At 39.8% G+C, this 20,779-nt stretch overlaps 1 protein-coding gene across 1 annotated transcript in view; it reads right to left on the bottom strand.

The window, feature by feature from the left end:
• Positions 1-20,779, bottom strand: part of LOC131052830 (ATP phosphoribosyltransferase 2, chloroplastic) — a 116,621-nt gene that overhangs the window by 40,857 nt on the left and 54,985 nt on the right. The window contains exon 3 of the mRNA XM_057987454.2: positions 15,196-15,309. Within this exon, the coding sequence (XP_057843437.1) occupies positions 15,196-15,309 (114 nt within the window). The remainder of the gene's footprint in view (positions 1-15,195; positions 15,310-20,779) is intronic.

Here is a 20,779-nt window from a genome sequence, read left to right as displayed (position 1 = left end):
ACAACTTTTCATTTTATGCCTTTTGACCATTCATTAACTTAGTTACATTTTACTTTAAATGTTATTTTTATTCTTTTGTATTTTATTTTATTCTTATTATTATTTTTGATCAGTTTTATTATTATTATTATTATATATTATTATATCCTGTTTCAAAGTGGGGACATTACAGTCAATGATGACAATTCAAGAGACTCATAATCATCCTCATTATTGTCCTCTCCACTTGATGCCTCCCTAAGCTTTTGTTTCTTCCATGCAATCTTGGCCGTTGTCCTAACTAAGCCTGAATGTCTAATACATCCACCTGAACACCGTAGGCTAGGATAAGTCATAATCAAAAGTTGGTTTTAAACTTGCCCAATTTATTTGTAGGAACTTGGGCTAACATGGCATCAAGGAATAACGCAATAATAAGATGTGTCATATAGTAGGCTTTATATTTTGAAGTTAGAAATTCTTCCATGTGTTCTAACAAAATCCTTGCCCAAATATAATTTTTTCCCAAACTAAGACCAATCATGTAGTCCACGATCCAGATTGCAATATTTGATGCATGGCTAGCACTCGTCAACCTTTACTTAATGAAATCCATGAGGTGTTTCCATTCTGCATTTGCCAACATGTGCTTGCACAATCCTTGATTTCCTGCATTCCAAATAGCATCTTTCCCCTGCTAGATTAAATTAGTTTTGAATATCCTTCAAAAGGAGGCTTCCTCCTATTAGGACATTAGTTTTCCAGCAGGTTAAGAGACAACAGCTCCTGAACATGGAATACCAAAAACTCTATGAAAGTTTGTTGGCTTAAAAAAATGGTAATAGAACAACCCCTATATTCTATTACTAATTTATTTCCTCAAGGATTATAGTTAGCAATCATGAGTTTTGAATAAGGTTCGAAATCTTGATAGTTAAAAAATGGAACCTAGGCAACCTTATCTACCTTAGCCTGAAGTACAGCGATCTTTAATGAGTGACCAACTAAAGTGTTGAGCCACCATGTGTGGCACTCACTGGCTATGAGGTTGATTGTATTTTCTTCCTCCTTCCCTTATCCATTATTCCTTGATCAAATCCTAGGCTTGTAACTATCCATTACTCTTCTTCCTTTGTTGTTGTTTTTGAATGTGGTCACTGCATTTCATGGATAGAGTATTTAACTTGCCTATAGCAATTCAAAAAATAGTTACAATAACTATTTGGCCAATTGGATGGAAGTACAATTTATTGTTTTCACCCAAAAATTTATTGCCTTCGCACAAGGATGCCAAGCCATTTGGAGCCACCATGCAAGCCGTCATATTTTGGGGGAATAAAGTTGTCTGACGATGCAACCAAGCCTAATGATGTAACTAGGTTATACAATAAAATGAAACTTTGGTTGTATGCTATGAAAGAGTTGTGTCTTTAATCATTGTACTGTACAACCAAGGATCTTTGCCAATTGTGCAATGTGAACAAGGACAAGTTGTACATTGAAGGGATGATGTCGTATGCAATGAAGAAGCTTATGCCTAGGCCATACAATGCGAACCTTCCCTGTCTTCACCACCTATCATACGATGTGCCAAATGGAAGAATGCTTAGGGTGTACAACCTTAATAGGATGCCATGCAATGTAGAATTTTCTCCATTGAACAATGCAAAGAGATCATTGTACACTGTGAGGAGCCAAATTTGTCAGTCGTACAATGCACTTACAAATACAAGGTCGTACAATGTGAACAATTATTGCTTTTATCCACGATACAATGCATGAGAGTTGTCTTGAATGCTGAGGGTATCATAAGATGCAAAGAGAATGCCAATCATTGTGTTGTCGTACTACATAAGTGGTTCGCCATATGATAGAAGGAGAAGTTGTCCATATGATATGCACAATGGTTTGTCCTCCAATGTGGAAGAATAGAAAGCGTCACACGATGCGGAGAATAATGAAATGGCTTGGCCATATGGTGGGCTGAATAAATAACTTTCTTAGCCATATGGTGGACTGAATAGATAACTTTCTTAGCCATTTGGTCGGCTGAATAAATAACTTTCTTAGCCATACGACTTGCCATACTTTATAATTAGCCCCTTTATAATTTTCACTTGTGCAATTTAATTTTTGAATATCATATTTTTTCTTTTTCCCCTTAAAGTCTTCATTATTTTTTGTTGTCCCTTTTCTGGCCTATTGACTACACTTCTTTTGGTGTCATCTCCATTTTATGTCATAACATACATGAATCATATTGTCGTTTGTAACATTCATAATACATATTCAACTTCCAAAATATTCTAAGTCAAAAATCATATCAACCATAAAACTCGATTACGTACCTTTATTTGTGTTTTGGTGGCCCTCAACAAATATTTCTTCTCGTTGTTAGCACCAATTGACTTCTTATCCTTGTATCGATGAGCTAGCTATAGCCTTGTGTACCACCCTCCAAAGTTGTAATGTTCCCCTGCCAATGTACGACAATATGGAGAGTGTGCGAGTGTAACCGTACGGTGAAGGTGAGGGCGTACGGGAGGAATGACGTACGATGGAGGAATGGCGTGCGGTGGGAGGGAAGGCGTACGGTGGGGTGTACGGTGGAGGTATGGCGTACGGTGGGGTTGGTGAGATGTACGGTGGAGGTGTGAGGTGTACGGTAGTATAACCGTACGGTGTGCTCCAGTGAATGTGCGGTGAAGGGTTGATCTTCCGTAAGCAATAAATTTTGAATATTAGGAATTCCTTGTGCATGTATCAAATTAACAGATATGCAACTGGAGTGATAAACAATGATGAGATTCAAGATTTGCCAGATCCGGAATGAGTACAAATAAACAGAATAGGGTGAGGGGTGAATCTCACCGAAACTGCAAATACCAAATAGGGAGGGTCTTTCACCTCCGAAATGGCGGATACCAGAACTCCAACAAGAATTCGCACAGGAGAGAACAAAATATCAAAATTCACATACCTACAACAATGACTAACACGGCCATATATATGGGCTCCGGGAAACTTCCCGAAGGGTTACAAACGGGCCAACGCGACCAACCAAAACTTGCCTAAACTAATTAAATAAAAGGGCCCGAAAGATTTGTTTATTAAATTTGGGGCCTTACAATAAAGTAATTAGATTTATTATTTAATTATATTGGGGACATCATAGTCCTCCCGGGCCGAAAATTGCTTGCCCTCAAGCAATTGCAGACTTGGATGCCCCAGAATTTGCTCGCCTTCCCAGGTGGCATCCTCGATGGGTAGATTCTTCCAGCATACAAGGACTCCTTGACTGTGCGTTCTCAACCTCTTTTCTCTAACATTGATGATCTCCGCTGGCTCTAGAATTAGTTTCCCTTCTTCGTCGATGGGTGGCAGATCCTTGGACACTGTGACGCGCTGCCCGACGACCTTCTTCAGACATGACACGTGGAAAACATTGTGAATCCGACTCCCCTCAGGAAGCTCCAACTCATAGGCCACTTCACCCACTCTCCGAACCACCCTATAGGGTCCATAGAAACGCGGGTTCAGCTTCTCCTTACCACTTGTCTTCAAGGAGGATTGTCTGTGCAGTTAAAGTTGGAGGTAAACCAGATCACCAACCTCAAAATTCCGCTCAATCCAATGTCGATCAACATACATCTTTTGTTGGTTCTGAGCCCTCTGCAAGTTGTCTTTGAGAGATGTCAGGATGTCTAAACTCTCCTGAAGCCAATCTTTGGCCATCGGTGCACGACTGTCTCCCAATGCTAGGTCAACAAATGAAGAAGGTTCATAACCGTACAGTGCTTTGAAAGGTGGCATGCCTATCGACATGTGATAAGTGGTGTTGTAACAGTGTTTACCCAAATGTAACCAGCGAACCCAAGCCTTCTGTTGAGCTGAGACGTGGTTCCTGAGATAACCCTCTAGCCATTTATTCACAATCTCAGTCTGTCCATCTGTCTGTGGATGGTAGCTCGTGCTGGGCGACAACTCGGTTCCTGCCAACCGAAATAACTCCATCCAGAAGGTACTCAGAAAACGGCTATCCCTGTCACTGACTATGTTTCGCGGTAAACCATGTAGGTGGAACACCTCACAGAAGAACAACTCGGCTACTTGAACTGCTTGCTATCCTGTGGGGATGGCAAACAAATGTGCATATTTAGTCAATCGGTCAACTATGACAAAAATGCAATCCGTTCCTTGCACTTTGGGGAGTCCAGTAATGAAATCCATTGAGATGCTATCCCATTTCTGGTCGGGAATTGGCATAGGTTGCAACAATCCGGCTGGTAGGTTATGCTCAGATTTGTTCTGCTGACAAGTGGAGCATTCCCGCACATACTGCAGGATGTCGTTCTTAAGCCCCTTCCAGGAAAACCTTTCACGGATCTGTCTATAAGTTTTCAAGTATCCCGGGTGTCCAACCAAGGGAGAATCGTGCAATTCCTTCAGAATCTTTTCCTTCATCTTGGATTCGGGTACCAGATAAATTATGTCCTTGTTATAAATGATGTCGTCAACCACCTTGTATCGGTCATCCTGCACTTGACCATCCATCAGTTCGCAGGCAAAAGTGTTCTTGGAGTATTCAACCAACAGGTATTCCGCCGAAATCTGAGATAAAGAACATATGGCAGGCCTTCTTGACAAGGCATCAGTGACCACGTTATTCTTCCCCTTCACATATTCAATGTCGAAATCAAACGCCTGCACTTTGCTCACCCATTTTTGTTGTCGTTCATTCAGATCCCTTTGCTCCAAGAAGTATCGCAAGCTGTTGTGGTCTGTCTGCACAACAAACTTTGCCCCGACAAGGTACTATCAAAACTTTGTCAGTGCGTGTATGATGGCGAGCATCTCCTTGTCGTAGATGGAATACAACCGCTCAACTCTCGAGACCTTTCGACTCTCGAACGCACTAGGGTGACGGTCTTGCATCAATACCGCTCCAATGCCTTCCCTCGAGGCATCGCACTCCAGGATGAAAGGGCGAGTGAAGTCTGTTAGTGCTAGAACCGGACACGTACTCATAACTTCTTTTAATTTGTCGAAGGCCTGTTGCGCTTGCACATTCCAACAAAAGGAACCTTTCTTTGTCAAATCTGTCAGTGGTGCCCCTAGCTGTGAAAATCCTTTTACAAACCTTCTATAATAACTACACAAACCAAAAAATCCACGCAGCTCCGAGAGAGTCTTGGGTGGAGGCCAATCCAAAATGGCCTGAATCTTCTCTTGGTGAGCTTGTTCCCCCTGGGCGCTGATGATGTGACCCAAGTACAGGACCTCGGTCATTCCAAATTCACATTTGGACCTTTTGGCGTACAGTGATTGTGATTCCATAACCCCCAATACTTCATCCAAATGCCCCACGTGTTCTTCCCAGGTCTTGTTGTAGATGAGTATGTCATCAAAGAATACCAATAGGAACTTATGTAGTTGCTTGTTGAAGATGTGGTTCATGCAGGATTGAAAAGTGGTCGGAGCATTGGTTAATCCAAACGGCATGACCAAGAACTCATAGTGTCCGTAATGGCAGCGAAAGGCTGTCTTTTCCACATCTTGCTCCCTCATACGGATTTGATGGTAGCCGGAGCAGAGATCAATCTTGGAGAAATAGATTGCGCCATGTAGTTCGTGTAGTAGCTCATCGATCCTGGGAATGGGGTACCTATTCTTGATAGTCTTCTTGTTTAGTGCACGATAGTCGACACACATTCTGAGAGTTCCGTCCTTCTTCACCAATACCACCGAGGACGCAAAGGGGCTAGAACTGGGCCGGATCCATCCTTTATCGAGGAGTTCTTGGATCGTTTTCTCTATCTCATCTTTGAACTTCTTCGGGTGGCGATAGGGTGTGGTGATAACGGGTTTTGCTCCTTCCTCCAACTCGATGGTGTGCTCAAACCCTCGGTGTGGGGGTATACCAGGTGGAATATCAGCGAAGACCAAACTATGCTCCTCCAGAACCGACTGAAGTCCCTCATCCTGGTAGTAAGTCGATTGCTCTTTCACAGGTTTTGTTGAGATCAAGCAATGTGCTGCCCAGACTACTTCATCATGTTTGAAGATGGCTTCAATCCTTTTGGCAGAAATCTCCCTCGGGCCGCCATTTCAGAGATCAATCACATATTGCCTGTTCGGGGGAGACGATAGCAGTATATCGTCTATGGTTGGGAGGGCAACCATGATCTGAATCATTGCCCGTGGTTAATCGAGCACACCTTATGATTACTATGCATGGTCATCTTCTAGTGATCCTAGTATTGTAAGAAAATCAACATGGTATCAGAGCAAGGTTCTTGAAGAGCCATTGCCACAGTTAGTGCACTCTCCCCTGTCTTAAGAAGGAGCTTGAGCTTAAGAAGGGAAAGATAAGTCAAGGATAGAGATCATCTTTAGATTGAGTAGAGAGAGATTCTTGGATACAGGTTATAATTAAGGACGATGCCAAGAATAACGAGAAGGAAGTTGGGGCCACTTCTTTCCATCTAGACTTTGATGATTCTCTTCTTAGAAGTGACATTTCTATCTTCAGCCTTGGAAACACTGCAGATTTGCATTTGTCAATGGCAGCTGAAATACGAGTTTAGGACCTTCATTGGATGAAAGGACCAAGCTGATAAGATAAGTCTTCTCCCTACTACCACATTTATCTGATAATATGTGATGCATTGCTTATGATAGTTGACTATTGTATGCATTGGACTAATGTTTGTCTTCCTGTTCATGAGACTAGAACTGACCATGTGTAAGGTTGAGTCCTGTAGCCCTTGGCTATGATTACATACAATTTAAGACATCTAGTTTATCACTATCAGTTTTTTTTATGAATTATGTTTAACAACAGATTATTACAAGTGTATGTGCAAGTGCATGTGTGATTGTAGGGGACACTTGTAGACCTTAGTAGTTAAGGCTTGCCTACTGTTATGCTACTTGCAAGGGTTGCAAGTTTATCCAAAGTCAGATGGAGCTTGGAAGATGACTAGTACACAGAAGGAAGAAAGAAGCAGCTTGCATCAAGAAGGATGTTGATGAACGTTTTGAGATAAGTATTTTTTGGTTATTATCTCGAGTATTATTGAAATTTGCTTGTCGTAGTCAGCCTCGTATTTGTATTCCTATATGTACTATAAGAGTTATTTGCCTCGTTATGCTCTTGTTCTTTTCTTTGGCCCTCGGGGATGGGTTTTGCAGGAAAAGAAGAACGATACATTAGGAATCCTGTCGAGGCATTTGTGCAGGTAATGATAGCATCGAGGATTACAAAGCAAATTTGAGACAAGAGGGCTCTCCTAGTAAGAGGGAGCGGACTTCGAAGGGTTTTTGTTCTAATCTCTGGATGGTCATATTCTTGTATGGTCTAGGGATCGATCTTATGAGATTGATGATTCGAGAGGGAGACTTATACAGCTTGTCAGGACGCCCAACCCAAGCGTTGATATCTGCTTATGATAGATTGAAAACTTGCCCGCCTTGCCAGTCTTGAGAAAGATGGCTACAAATCTTCCTAAAAGCACGAGAGAACTTACAAAAGTTGTGCACTTAGTTCCTTGCCGAGTTGTGACAGTAGGTCCAAGGTGGTCTTCAATCCAGCACATTCAGCCACGTGTGGAAAATCCTAGATGATGTTATGAGTTGAGATGCTCGGAGACATGGGAGTCTCTTGGAGCAATATGTCTTCCATAATTGGGACCATGTGAGCAGGGTGCTACTGTGTCAGAGAGAGCAGCTAGAGGATCTACTTCAGTTGACTTCCGAGGATCTTGGTTTGTTTAACGGGAGTGGACCATGTCGAGATGGTTTCTCTAGTGATCAGATAGATACTTGGTGATCATGGGATTCACCAAGAATGATGGTGTATACATAAAGGTTGTTGATGGTGAGGCATTGATTTTGGTCCTTCATGTTGATGACTTATTTCTCTCTAGGGCAGAGAAGCTCACCATTTCGTGTCAGAGGGAGTTATCCTCTAAATTTGAGATTAAGGATCTTGGCCTTATGCACTACTTCCTTGGGTTAGAAATTTGGCAGAAATCTGATGGGATCATTTTGAGTCAAGGGAAGTACACCATTGACATTCTAAAGAGATTTGGTATGATGGATTGTAAATCCATGTCCACGCCTATGGAGACCAACTTGCATAAGTTAAGAGAGGCTCCAGCTGATTCGGATCTCGTAGATTCTACACTATACAGGTAGATGATTGGGTCCTTGATGTATCTAGTCAATACTAGACCAGATATTTGCTATGCAGTGAGTGCACTTAGCCAGTTCATGTGTGAACCAAAGCAAATACATCTAGTTGCAGCAAAACATATTACGAGATACTTGCGTAGTACAGTTGGATATGGCCTGAGATATTCTTATGATATGAACTTGAAGTTGCATGGATATACTGATTCTGATTGGGCAAGATGTGTCACTGATCGGAAGAGCACCTCCGGTTGTTGTTTCAGTTTAGGTTCTGCTATAATTTCTTGGTGCAGCAAGAAACAGTCTTCAATAGCACCAAGCTCCACAGAAGCCGAGTATATTGCAGCATGTGTGGGAGCACGAGGAGCCTACAATTATCCATTGTCATAATCAAAGTTGTGTAAAGCTTTCTGTCAATCCTATGTTTCATGACAGAACGAAGCATGTGGATATCAAGTATCACTATGTTAGAGACATGGTGGAAAGGAATGCTATTCAGTTGAGATACGTTAGTATTGATGAGCAAATGGAAGACATTCTCACCAAGCCTCTCTCTAGAATAAAGTTTGTGTACTTTCGAGGTAAGCTTGGTATGGTGGAGAATGAAGCCCTAGCTGAGATTGAGTCTTTGCTTCATTGATTTGTTTATATATATACTAATGTATTCTTCTCTTCAAAAGATGTTTAAAGTGTAAACTCTTGTTAATGCATTTCTCTTTGAGAGAGACTTGAGGTGTGAGCCCTTATCTCCAACCTCTGATATGATTCATGGTGGATGTCATGTGTGTGATGCCATGACAACACCATGTGAGAGAGTCTGTGGTGATTTTCTTATACTTGTGTGTTTACCCTCTGGATGAGCCATGGTGAATATCATTGTGAGGTGATGATCTCACAATAATGGTTGATATCTCGTGAGGTAATATCTATAGATAAGCCATAATGGTGGATATCACGTGAGGTGATATCTATGGATAAGCTATAATAGTGGATATTACGTGAGGAGATATCTATATATAAGCCATAATGGTGGATATCACGTGAGGAAATATCTATATATAAGCCATAATGGTGGATATCACGTGAGGTGATATCTATGGATACGCCATAATGGTTGATATCATGGTGAGGTGATATCTATTCTTACATCATCCATGGGTGCAACCATGATGATTGATATCACGGTGAGGTGATATCTATTCTTTCACCTTCCATGGAAGCATCCATGATGGTTGTGTTCATTTGTATTTCTACTCATGGGTGTAGCCATGGTGGATGTCACTATGTGACTCAGATGTCGAGAAGGATTCCTCCCTAGCTAAGAGGGAGTGTTGATGTAATAGCGTTAGTCGGGATTCTTCTAAACCGATTTAGATAACTAAATTGTCTAATTGGCCTAATCGGCCTTATACAATTTAGTTTCACCAATTTGCTTACATTATGTTGAATCAAACTTGTTATAAAATAATAATTAAAACGTACTTGTAATAAACCGATTAAGATGTGAATCGATTCTATCATAAAACATGTTAACATAACAAATTCATAGTTATGTTCAATAAGACGTGTTGATTGGAGCATAATCGATCTGTGTGAAGAGACGTGATGTTTTATGTGAGGACCGACTCTTGGAGAAAGTCATGCTGGTTGAAGGGACTTATTATCGAGTATATATGATATGTATCTCCCTCCAAAAAGAGTTGAATCATTGAGACACAAGCAAATTGAACCATCTTCATCCATCAGCAGTTCGGATTCTATAAGAAGATCAAATAACATATATATTCCAGCAGATTGGGCATCATCATCTACAACAGACCAAATCAATACAATCATTCTTGGATCTAGCCGATTGATGATCTTGTTACAAGATCCAGCAGTTTGTATGGTGTCTTCCATACCTTGCATTGGCATCTACAGTTCGTGCATTATCTTGTGCAAGCAAATTGGCTTCATCTCCAACCCTTACATTCTCAGTTCGTGTGAAATCAATCTGCCTCCATCCGCAGTTCGAATATTGTGTTTATCATCAGTTGTTCGGGCATCATCATTTTCAGTTTGTGGATTGATATTTAATTCATCTAAAGGAGCAGATCGATCACATCTCATTATGCAGAGATCGATTACATATTGCCTGTTCGGGGGAGACAATAGCAGTATATCGTCTATGGTTGGGAGGGCAACCATGATCTGAATCATTGCTCGTGGTTAATCGAGCACACCCTATGATTACTGTGCATGGTCATCTTTTAGTGATCCTAGTATTGTAAGAAAATCAACAAACAACACCGTTTTGTTGAGGGGTGTAAGGTGTGGTAAGTTGACGCTTAATGCCATATGATGCACAGAAGTTGGTGAACTCTGTAGAACAAAATTCCCCTCCATTGTTGGACCTAAGAGTGACTATTTGACAGCCAAACTCTTTTTCCACTAAAGCCTTAAACTTCTGAAACATGGTGAACACCTCTGATTTCTGCATAAGAAAATAAACCCACGTGTCTACTGAAATCATCAACAAATAATAGAAAATACCTGCATCCAATGATTGATGGAGTGTTCATGGGACCACAGATATCCGCATGAACAACCTGCAAGACCTTGGATACTCTCCAAGCATCTCCATCTGAAAACGGAGTCCTATGCTGCTTTCCAGCTTGACATGCTCCACAAACTCCATGGTTTTGAGTTTGAATCTCAGGTAATCCTACAACTAGATCCTCTCGAACCAACTAAGAGAGATAGTGGACATTCAAATGCCCATGTTGCTGATGCCAAAGAGTGCTGATGGAAGTACTCCTAGCTACCATGGCGAGCTCCTGAGAACCAGTAGAATCAACAACTCTATAAAGACCATGATCCTCAATGCCAATTGCAACTGTAGTGCGAGTCTCCCTGTCAACAATGTTGCACTTGTGCAACGCGAAGACGACATCCAACTGTGGTGAATGCTGCATAATCTGACTGACTGGTAGTAGATTGAGCTTCTTACCAGGTACGAAGTATACATTGAGGAATATTGAATCCCTCCCACCAAATGAAATTTGAACGTTGCCCTTGCCGACAACAATATACTCTTCGCCTCCTCCAAAGATCACTGAATCAATGAAAGGCATGTACTCTGTAAACCAATCCCGACGATGTGTGAAATGCCGAGAGGCTCCAGAGTCAATGTACCAGGCTGATGATTGAACATCATCAGATGAGGTTTGGGCCACGAACACATAGAAGGCAGATTCCTTCGGATCGGGATGCGTGGCAAAATTGTCTTTCTGCTTCAATCCTCCCTATTTGGATTGCTGGGATGCTATCAATTTCCTGCAATCTTTCACCAAATGGCCATATATGACAGTAGGAACATTGTAAGATCTTCTTCTTGGAAGACTATTGAGGTTGACCTGGACCTTGTCCTTTCTGCTGGAAGGACGGAGCTTTACCCTTGTACTTATGCGAAGTTGAGGCTGTGAAAGCCTGTTCAATGGACGAAGTAGCGCTGCTTCCAAACTACTGCTTCCATCAATCCTGCTGTAGCAGCTTGTTGCAAAGATCAGGAAACTTCAAATCAACACTAGTAGAGGAGATATTGAGCGTATCAATGAAATGCTCGTAGGATCTGGGAAGGCTTTTCAGTGTGATCACTACCATATCCTCTTCCACCATGGTTCGGCCTATACCTTCCAATTGGTCACGGATGTCTTTGATCTTCGTAAGATGTGCCTACATAGATGACTTCTCATCCATCATGATAGAGAACAACATATTCTTCAGAAAGAAAGCTCGGCTCTTGTCGGACGTTTCATGAAGATCCTTCAAGAGATCCCAGATCTCTTTTGCTATTTTACCTGAAGGCACCTGAGGGAGTTGATCATCTGTGACTGAGAGTTTGATCAGCATGACAACCTCTTGATTCTTCACATCATGTTTGTCTTGATCATCACCTGTTGTTGTAGGACGAGATTCCTTGCCCAAAACAATCTGATCTAGGCAACGGTACTCAAAAATGGTCAACATGCGCTGTTTCCAGGTGTTGTAGTTGCAGCCGTTGAACTTCTGACTGTGTTCCAACATGATGTTGGTTAGTGATGCCATCACGGAAATTGAGGCTGATTGAGGTCAACTGAGTGAAAGCAAGAGACAGAAGAATCTGATTTAAAAAAAAAAGGAGAGAAGCAGCTGCTGAAAAAAAAAACTGAAACCTTGGAGGGGAATTCTAGCACGAATTCCAAGGCACAAATTTCGAGGTTTGGAAGAAACCAATAAATTAAAATTTTCTGCAAACTTAAAACCTGAAAATTTTCCTGAATGAGTGCCTACAGAATGGTAGGGGGGAAGCTTGAGCAGCCTTACCTAAGAAAAACTATCGGAACTATAGTGTCTCGGAACTATTGCTTCCCACCCTCCCTGACTGATTAATTGGAGGGCTAGCCCCCTACTATTCGGCAAGGGCTAGCAAGCTCCCTACTATGGGCAGAAAAAAAATACCTCCTCTGATTTTTGTAAAAAAAAAAAGAGAAAAAAATATAGATGATTTTTTTTTAATGAAAAAAAACATAAAAAAAAAATAGCAAGTTGATAAAACCCTAGGTTGCAGGCAGATTTTGCAGAGAATTGTGAAATAAATCGCGTCAAAAATCGCGAAAAGGAAAAGCACAGAAAATTAAAAAAAAAAAATTCGTCGTCGCCCAGAACGCAAATAATGTCTGTAGAAGGTCGAAAAACACCTAAGCGAGGGTAGTTGCAGTCACCACAGAAGGGCGCGCATGAAAATCGTGCTAAAAATAGTGCTAAAATCCAAAAAATAAGTCGCATGAAAAACGCCAAAAAAATGCCCGCAAAAATCACGGAATACACAGACAACCCTGAAAAATCCGCGATTTGCAAATACCCTGCAAAAAAAACTCCAGATCGTGCCCTAGCCAGAAACAGATCAAAAAAACTTTGCCCAGAAAAGAGATTAAAAAAAATCTCTTTTTTAAAAACAACTTTCCAAAAATTTTAATAAAAAAATCTTTCAAAATTTTTTAAATCTCATGCTCTAATATCATGAAAAATAAACTGAATGAATGATTCATTAATCAGATGATTACATTGAACGATATACACACGTATATATAGAGTCTACAAGACGATGTTCTATATCTAGGAACATCGTTAAAGTAAGAGCGTACAAGCTAAATTAAGCTTAAAAGCTAATTACATAAAAAAAGTAAATGACCATTAAACAAGGAACTAAAAATAGGTGACTAACATAGAATTAAATATTCTAATAACCCAAGCAAAATAAGATAGATTTAAGATTTTTTATCTTGTTAATTTGAATTGAAAGATCCTTATGATGTGCACATTGAAAATTTTATTTTAACAATTTATTCATCTATTTGTATGCACCGGATGAATTTTGTGTAAATACTATTTACATGGCGTGAAGTTATAGAATGTATTTGCAAGTGTTGCAACCAAAAATTGCCCACCTTTTGACTCAAATGCACCACTTCCTAACTCCCTACAAATTTGCAACTAGTTGTGCTTCTGCATGTCGCAATGACCTCCTGTTTGTAGTTGTGCCCTAAAAATATCACACAACTATGCTATTCATAGAATATTTTGCCATTTCACAGGTTTCGAGGGTTTCACAAGTTGGCAAGAGATTGATTAAGGTTTCAAATGCAATTTAAATGTAAAAAAAATTGTTAAAATTGCAGTCAACAATTTTTTAAAAAGAATGGGATTTTTTGGGGGGAAAATTGTCTACAGGACAGATTCGCAAAAAATCGGGTATAATCGGAGTTTTTTGGAGATTTTTGCTTGTCTGGTTTGTAGCACCTGCCTTACAATATTAACTTAGAGTCCCTCAGAAAACTGTGTCCTTTCTGAAACCTCATGAAGCTAGATCTCTTACCATGATCACATTTAGACAACAACACTACTAGTGTGAAAGCATAGAAGGCTTGCCAGCAAATTAAAATAAGCAACTAAATTACCTAAAACATTTAAAATTGACAAATCCAAAACTAACAGTGGAGGAACATGCTGGCAAATTCATCAATCAAAATATTGCAGAAATAAAAAACATGCAACCAGACACCCTGCCTCAAGGCATTTGAGGTAACCACAAGATTATCCGAAGTACCAAATTCCATCCGATTTGATAATTAAACAAAGTATACAAGAATAAAAAAAGGTTTTTCATCAACAATACAATAGATTTTATTTAATGTCTTTTCAAAAAAAGAATATACAAGCAAACAGTTGCTTGACAGTGTGGCAAGGGTTGTCTCCTATTCAATTCAAGGAACAAAGTAGCAAAATATGCTCAGATGCCTCTACTTGAGAATTAGAATTTAATTTGTGTGTCTCATACAAAGTATGATAGGCTTGGCAAAGAATTTAAACTCATGAGATGATAAGAACCATGTAATGATATAAATGAGTAATCGTTAGTGTTTGAATTGACCCTTTTTGTAGCCAAATATTTAATGTCTTTTCAGAAAAAGAATATACAAGCAAACAGTTGCTTGACAGTGTGGCAAGGGTTGTCTCCTATTCAATTCAAGGAACAAAGTAGCAAAATATGCTCAGATGCCTCTACTTGAGAATTAGAATTTAATTTGTGTGTCTCATACAAAGTATGATAGGCTTGGCAAAGAATTTAAACTCATGAGATGATAAGAACCATGTAATGATATAAATGAGTAATCGTTAGTGTTTGAATTGACCCTTTTTGTAGCCAAATATCGCATGAATTCTGAACCCATGATAATAAGGCAGATGAACTAATAGCACCATTTTTAATTATCTGTTCAAGCACAACAAGGTTTTTATCAACTAATGAATTAGAGAAAGAAATTCGAACTATCTCCTTAAAGGAAAAGTACTGTGCATTAGAATTAATGACACCAGTTAGGGGTTTATGGAAATGTTAAGACTTTATTTTAGAGGTGTAATGAAAATGTTAGAAGACTTCGTTTTAGATGCTTAAATTAATGTTCAGACTTTATTTAAGAGGTTTAAGGAAGTATTAAATACCTGTCCAAATTCACAGACAGTATCATAACCAACAATACCAAGGTCTAGGTCCCCCGAGAGGAGCTTTCGAACAATGTCCTTTGGTCGCTGGAACCACACTTCTAAGTTTGGAAGCTGCAAAAAAAATTATGGAGGGAATCAGATAACTATTCTTTGTTCCAATAAGCACTTGAAAAAAAAATCTACTAACCTACAAAATAATGTTAAAGCACTTGAAGAAACGCAATGTTGATGAATTGAATTTAAAAAAATAAATCAACAGTCAAACTACTAGTTGCAGTAATGCTGCATAACATTTGAGGAGACTTTGTTGAGGATCTTGGAACACCTCCTGAACAACATAGTCATACCAAGAAGAATATATTTAACTCTAGAGTATATAAATATTAAATAGTAAGTAACTACTCCATCATATGGAATATTCAAGACGTTTTTATGTCTTTATTTTTTGCAAACCAAAAAATATTTCAATGTCCAATGCAGCAATCAGTTCTGAATTAAGAATATGAATTATAATAGGAAGTGCAGACCTAACAAGCAATGCTTAGAATGTATGTTCCTAACATGCCAAATGTTATGCTTAAGCACTAAGAGTAACCAGCTCAGAATCGAATTAAAAATCATAAATCAAGAACAACAGTGGCTAAAAGAACATCGTCCAAGCACAAGGCTCTACAAATTTGTTTAGACTAAGCATTGATGAGCATTGTTTCAACAACACTTATACATATGCAGTGACTACATGCATAATAAGCAAATAATAGATAACATACTTCGAGACAAAATAAACCCAAGGTTTACTTTGGTAGACATGAGTCAATGTTATCAAAATTGTAATTGGACAAACTAAGGAGGTCTGAAAAAAACAAAATTTGTGAAAATTTATAAGAAATTGAGTGGGAATATGTAAAATTTAGGAATTGGCAAAAGTCGATAATATTGATATTGTTGATGTTCATGCTTGATTTAAGTTTAAAAAAAATCAAAAAAAATCATTGAACTCTTTTCAGCTATCATAAGAAATTGAAGGGGTGGGGAGTGGAATCGTAAAATTTTGGGAATTAGCAAAGCTCCTGATATTTCTAATATTTATGGTTTATTTAAGTGTTTGATCTTTTTTCATCAATCTCTTTTTTTTATGGTAAACAAACAAATAAAACAAACCTCCTACCTAGCATAAAATGCATGAACAACCTAACCCCTGAGGATTCAAATAATCCAGGAAAATTCGCCAAAGGTAGAGCTGCCATAATGATAGGTTCACAGGAAAGCAGAAGAAATTACAAAGTTTTTTATTTAATTCACTTTTGAATGTCTGATTACTCACATCCCTCAAAAGCAAGATACACGATATCTAAAACTGGTAGACAGTGTTGTGACGTTTTCACACATCGCCCCATTGTAAATGGGGACCCCCACTTTTTTGCCTTAGGCTTGGGGATTTGGGTTAGTTGTCTTGGTCTTTAGCCTTTCAGTGGGAGGAGGTTACTCTAGTCAGTTAAAAGATGCTAAGTTGGGGTTGAAAATTGTTTAAATACTGAACCAAAGGGATGGATTCATGTGCAAATGAGTGTATGTCATGGTCTAAATCCCACCCTAACCTTGCTGTGTGCAAGACAGATCTTTAAATTTGTATTCAGCAATGCACAATCAGGTAGAATTCACACCCAGAAATTGCAGACCAGATCTTAATTTCCGCTCCTGATTGCAAGAGAAGGCTGTAATCCCACTCAGAATTGTTGCACAATAGGTAAAGTGCACTCTATAATGCAGAGCAGACCTCTGAATATGCTGTGCAAGCACTAGCTCAATATGCACCCAGGTAAAGGGATGAAGGGGTGGATCAAAGTGTGAGGATCAGGCCTTAAAAGGACCTAAAGCATGTTAAATCAGGAATATAGGATCCTAAAACCGGACCTACAAGCATGATTCAGACCTACAAAATCAGAAATTAGGTCCTAAAAACATGTGAATCAGATCAAAGGCAGGCATTCAGTCCTAGAAGACCTAAACCCAGAAAATCAGGGTTCGACATAAAACTCAGGCTTAAGAGCCACTTAATTTGGGTAAAACCAGACCTTGATCAGGCATGAAGCATGAAGACCTAAGTTATAACGTGTGGCATAGAGGACATCAAACATCAAAGCGTGTGAAAATAGGTCAAGTCCTAAACCATGAAACGTGTGAAAAGGAGACCTAAATTTAAGCGCATGTATCTTGATCAAGATAGGGACAGACCTAAAATGAAACGTGCTTTGCTTGAAGCAAATGAAAGCTAGAAAATTTCAACCAAGTATTGGTTTCAGCGCTGAATGCATACACCAATGCAATCTGCGCCATAACTTTTACACAACCCTATGTAAAATGTGCCCTAGCAACAAATCTTGTTCAATCAAGCACCAAAGATGCGCCCTCCCTTGAGTTTTCATACGATCATACAATTTGCACCCTCCTTTTGTGCAAATGACCCATGAAAATGCGCCCTACCAAGGAGTTATGCAAATCAACATCATTTTTGCACCCTCCCATGAGTAATTTGTGCAAATTAACATGCAAAATGTGCCCCCTTTTGTACAATTAGAGGTAGAAAATCCACCCCAAGCAAATAGGGCAGGCCTAAGGTCAAACGTGTAAACCTAAAATGCAACTAAGAGAAAGGCCCTAATTTGAAACGTGTGCCGTCAAAGATAGGTCTAAAGACTCTAAACCAAACATGTGCCTTCAAATATAGGTCTAAATTAAACGTGTAGGCTCAAATATAGAGGACCTAAATTATGGAGTGCAAATCAATCATGAAACGTGAGAATGGATAGGTCTTGACCCAAGCAACGTGAGGATCTAAGCATGAAGCTTGTGGAGGAGACCTAAATAACATAAGGTCTTGACCTAAAAGTGAAACGTGTGAGTTCAATGTGAAGCATGTAGACTCATAAGGACTGACCTAAAGGGAGACCTAAAGCATGAAGCGTGGAGGAGGCATGGAAAAGTAAATCGAATCCTATAATAAACATGGCTGACTTAATTAACAATAGGGGCAAAAGCAAATAAGGACCTTTTAAATGTGCTGATAATATGTCCCTTTAACACTCCAAAACCCACCTAAAAGGGGAAACGTGGTCTGAGTCAGCCCTATTACATGGAAAATAAAAGAAAAAATGGATGGAAGGTGGGACTAACAAGCCCTAGGTCGGCTTGATTCCTTAGGGATGTAATATTAGGTTGAGGAAAACTATATATCATGGATTAAATCTTCATTTCACTCTAAATCCAGTGTTCCACGACTGTTGGGGACGGGGGGACAAAGGGCCTAAGTTTGGGGGCGGCAGGGGGGTGGCGAGGTGGTGGTGCTGATACAGTTATACATATACGTATAGTACTTGAAAAACTAGTTGTGAAAAGATGTATAACAATATAAGAATTACATTTCAAATGAACTATAGGAAATTAGTAAAATTACAAAATAGCAAATTTTGAAATATTAAATCTAAATACAAAGAATTCTTGAATGCTAATTGCTAAATAAAATTTGTCAAATGAAATTGTCAAATTGGAGTTTTCTATTATATCAAAAATATCATATGAATATCTGATATCACAAAGCCTATAATGATGATTACATGATACATCATTACAATGAGTAGCAAATAGCAATAGCATTACAAAAGACAAAATGCTCAAATCGCTCAAAATAAAACAAATTCAATTGCTTTTTGAGTCTAATGTGTTCGAACGGTAGACTCCTACAAGTCTCCTTGCCCCTCAAGAGACACCTAGGAGTCTCCCAAGGAGTTTTGGAGACGTCGAATGGGAGATTCCTGCAAGACTCCTCGCCCCTCAAGAGACGCCTAGGAGTCTCCCAAGGAGACTTGGAGACGCCTGGGGGTCTCCCAAGGAGACTTGGAGACGCTTGGTCTCCCAAGGAATCTTGGAGACCCCGAGACGTCTCCCAAGGAGACTTGGAGATGTCGAGACGTTTCCGCGTCTCCGGCAGAGCACTGGTGGCGGTGGCGGGACGGAAAGAGATGCCAAGTCCCCGTCTCCCCGTCTTGGAAACGCGGGCCTGAGGGGGGGCAACGCGTTTCTATGGAACACTGCTAAATCTTAACCGAATTTCACCAGAAGATGAGGAGATAAAGTATAAAATGCAGACCTGAGATAACATTATCCACAGGCCTAAGGTTTTGAATTTCATCCATTTACAAGGCGAATTTCTCATTAAACACGAGCAGATTTGGATCAGGCCTTTCATCAGCGATTCTTTGCCTTGCTTTGCAAACGGATTTCTTCATTCTAGTGTACGAACTTGAGATTACACCTTGTGTGAGCTTGTACAGACCAGATTACATTCCTTAAAATCAAACTTAATGCAAATCCAGGGCAAATATGATCAAAAGCAGAGGATAAATAGGAGAGAATCAGACTCAGAATAATCCCATTTCCAGATTGAATGAGTTTTAAGGGGTTTTGATTTGTCAGATGTTTATAAATTTCATAGTGATTGATGTAAAATATGTTTGTTTTTCAGGTTTATGTAACATGAAGATGCATCAACACAAGGATTGCAATCAGCCAGCTAGGGGTCACATCAGGGACATGTCCCACAACTTAAGAACTACCAAGAAGATCAAGGTCAAGATAATATGTATCCAGGACATCACAAGAAGAAGAATACTACAACATGAAGGAAGCAAATGCATATGCTACAGCAATGAAGAAGGCTGCCTGGGTAAGAAATAAGTAAGATCTATACATAAGCATGTGAGAGACCTGAATATCAATATCTGACAAGGAGAAAAGTCTGGAAATGAATATACGAAGAGAGGAGAAGGGTGACTTTAAGGCAGATTTGAATGGAGAATTTGAAGTACACAGGGCAGTCCACCTAAGAGAAGCAATCAAATCACAGTAGAAACCATGAGCAATCAGGTTGCAAAGAGAATTGAATGCAGTAAGGGAAGAATATGGATGGCTGTGGAGCAGATTTACAAGTCATTGGAGATGCTGTATAAAATCTTCATTCAAGAAGTTATGTATGAAGGGTGTTGAGAAATGGACCAGCTAGGAATTGAACCTTGGACCTTCCATACGCTGCTGGAGTGCTCTACCACTGAGCTACTGGCCCCTCTTGGACCAGTCCATCGTCGGTCCAGGTGTGGCTTATTTCCAACACCAACACCCCCCTTAAGCCACACCTCTCGTGTGCTTGGGGCTCCTAGCCTGGACCTGGCTCTAATACCATGTTGAGACATGGACCAGCTAGGAATCGAACCTAGGACCTTCCATATGCTGCTGGAGTGCTCTACCACTGAGCTACTAGCCCCTCTTGGACCAGTCCATCATCGGTCCAGGTGTGGCTTATTTCCAACACCAACAAAGGGAGATGAAAAGAAAGATGAAGAACTTAATAAAGTAAAGAGTTCTATAACAACAGGAAGATATTAAGACATCACAGCGTGAAGGATGCTCCAACAATGTGGAAGAAGGATCAAATCGGGAGCAGCATCAAGAACACGAGTGAAATTTCTTGCCTTCATGACCATTCTGCCCAAAGCCTTGAAAAGAAGGAATTTACAAGTTAACAAGT

This window comes from Cryptomeria japonica, chromosome 6 (genome assembly GCF_030272615.1).
Source record: "Cryptomeria japonica chromosome 6, Sugi_1.0, whole genome shotgun sequence".
NCBI classification, from domain to species: domain Eukaryota; kingdom Viridiplantae; phylum Streptophyta; class Pinopsida; order Cupressales; family Cupressaceae; genus Cryptomeria; species Cryptomeria japonica.
The sequence above is the reverse complement of the archived record's forward strand: the minus strand, read 5'-3'. Positions and strand labels throughout refer to the sequence as shown.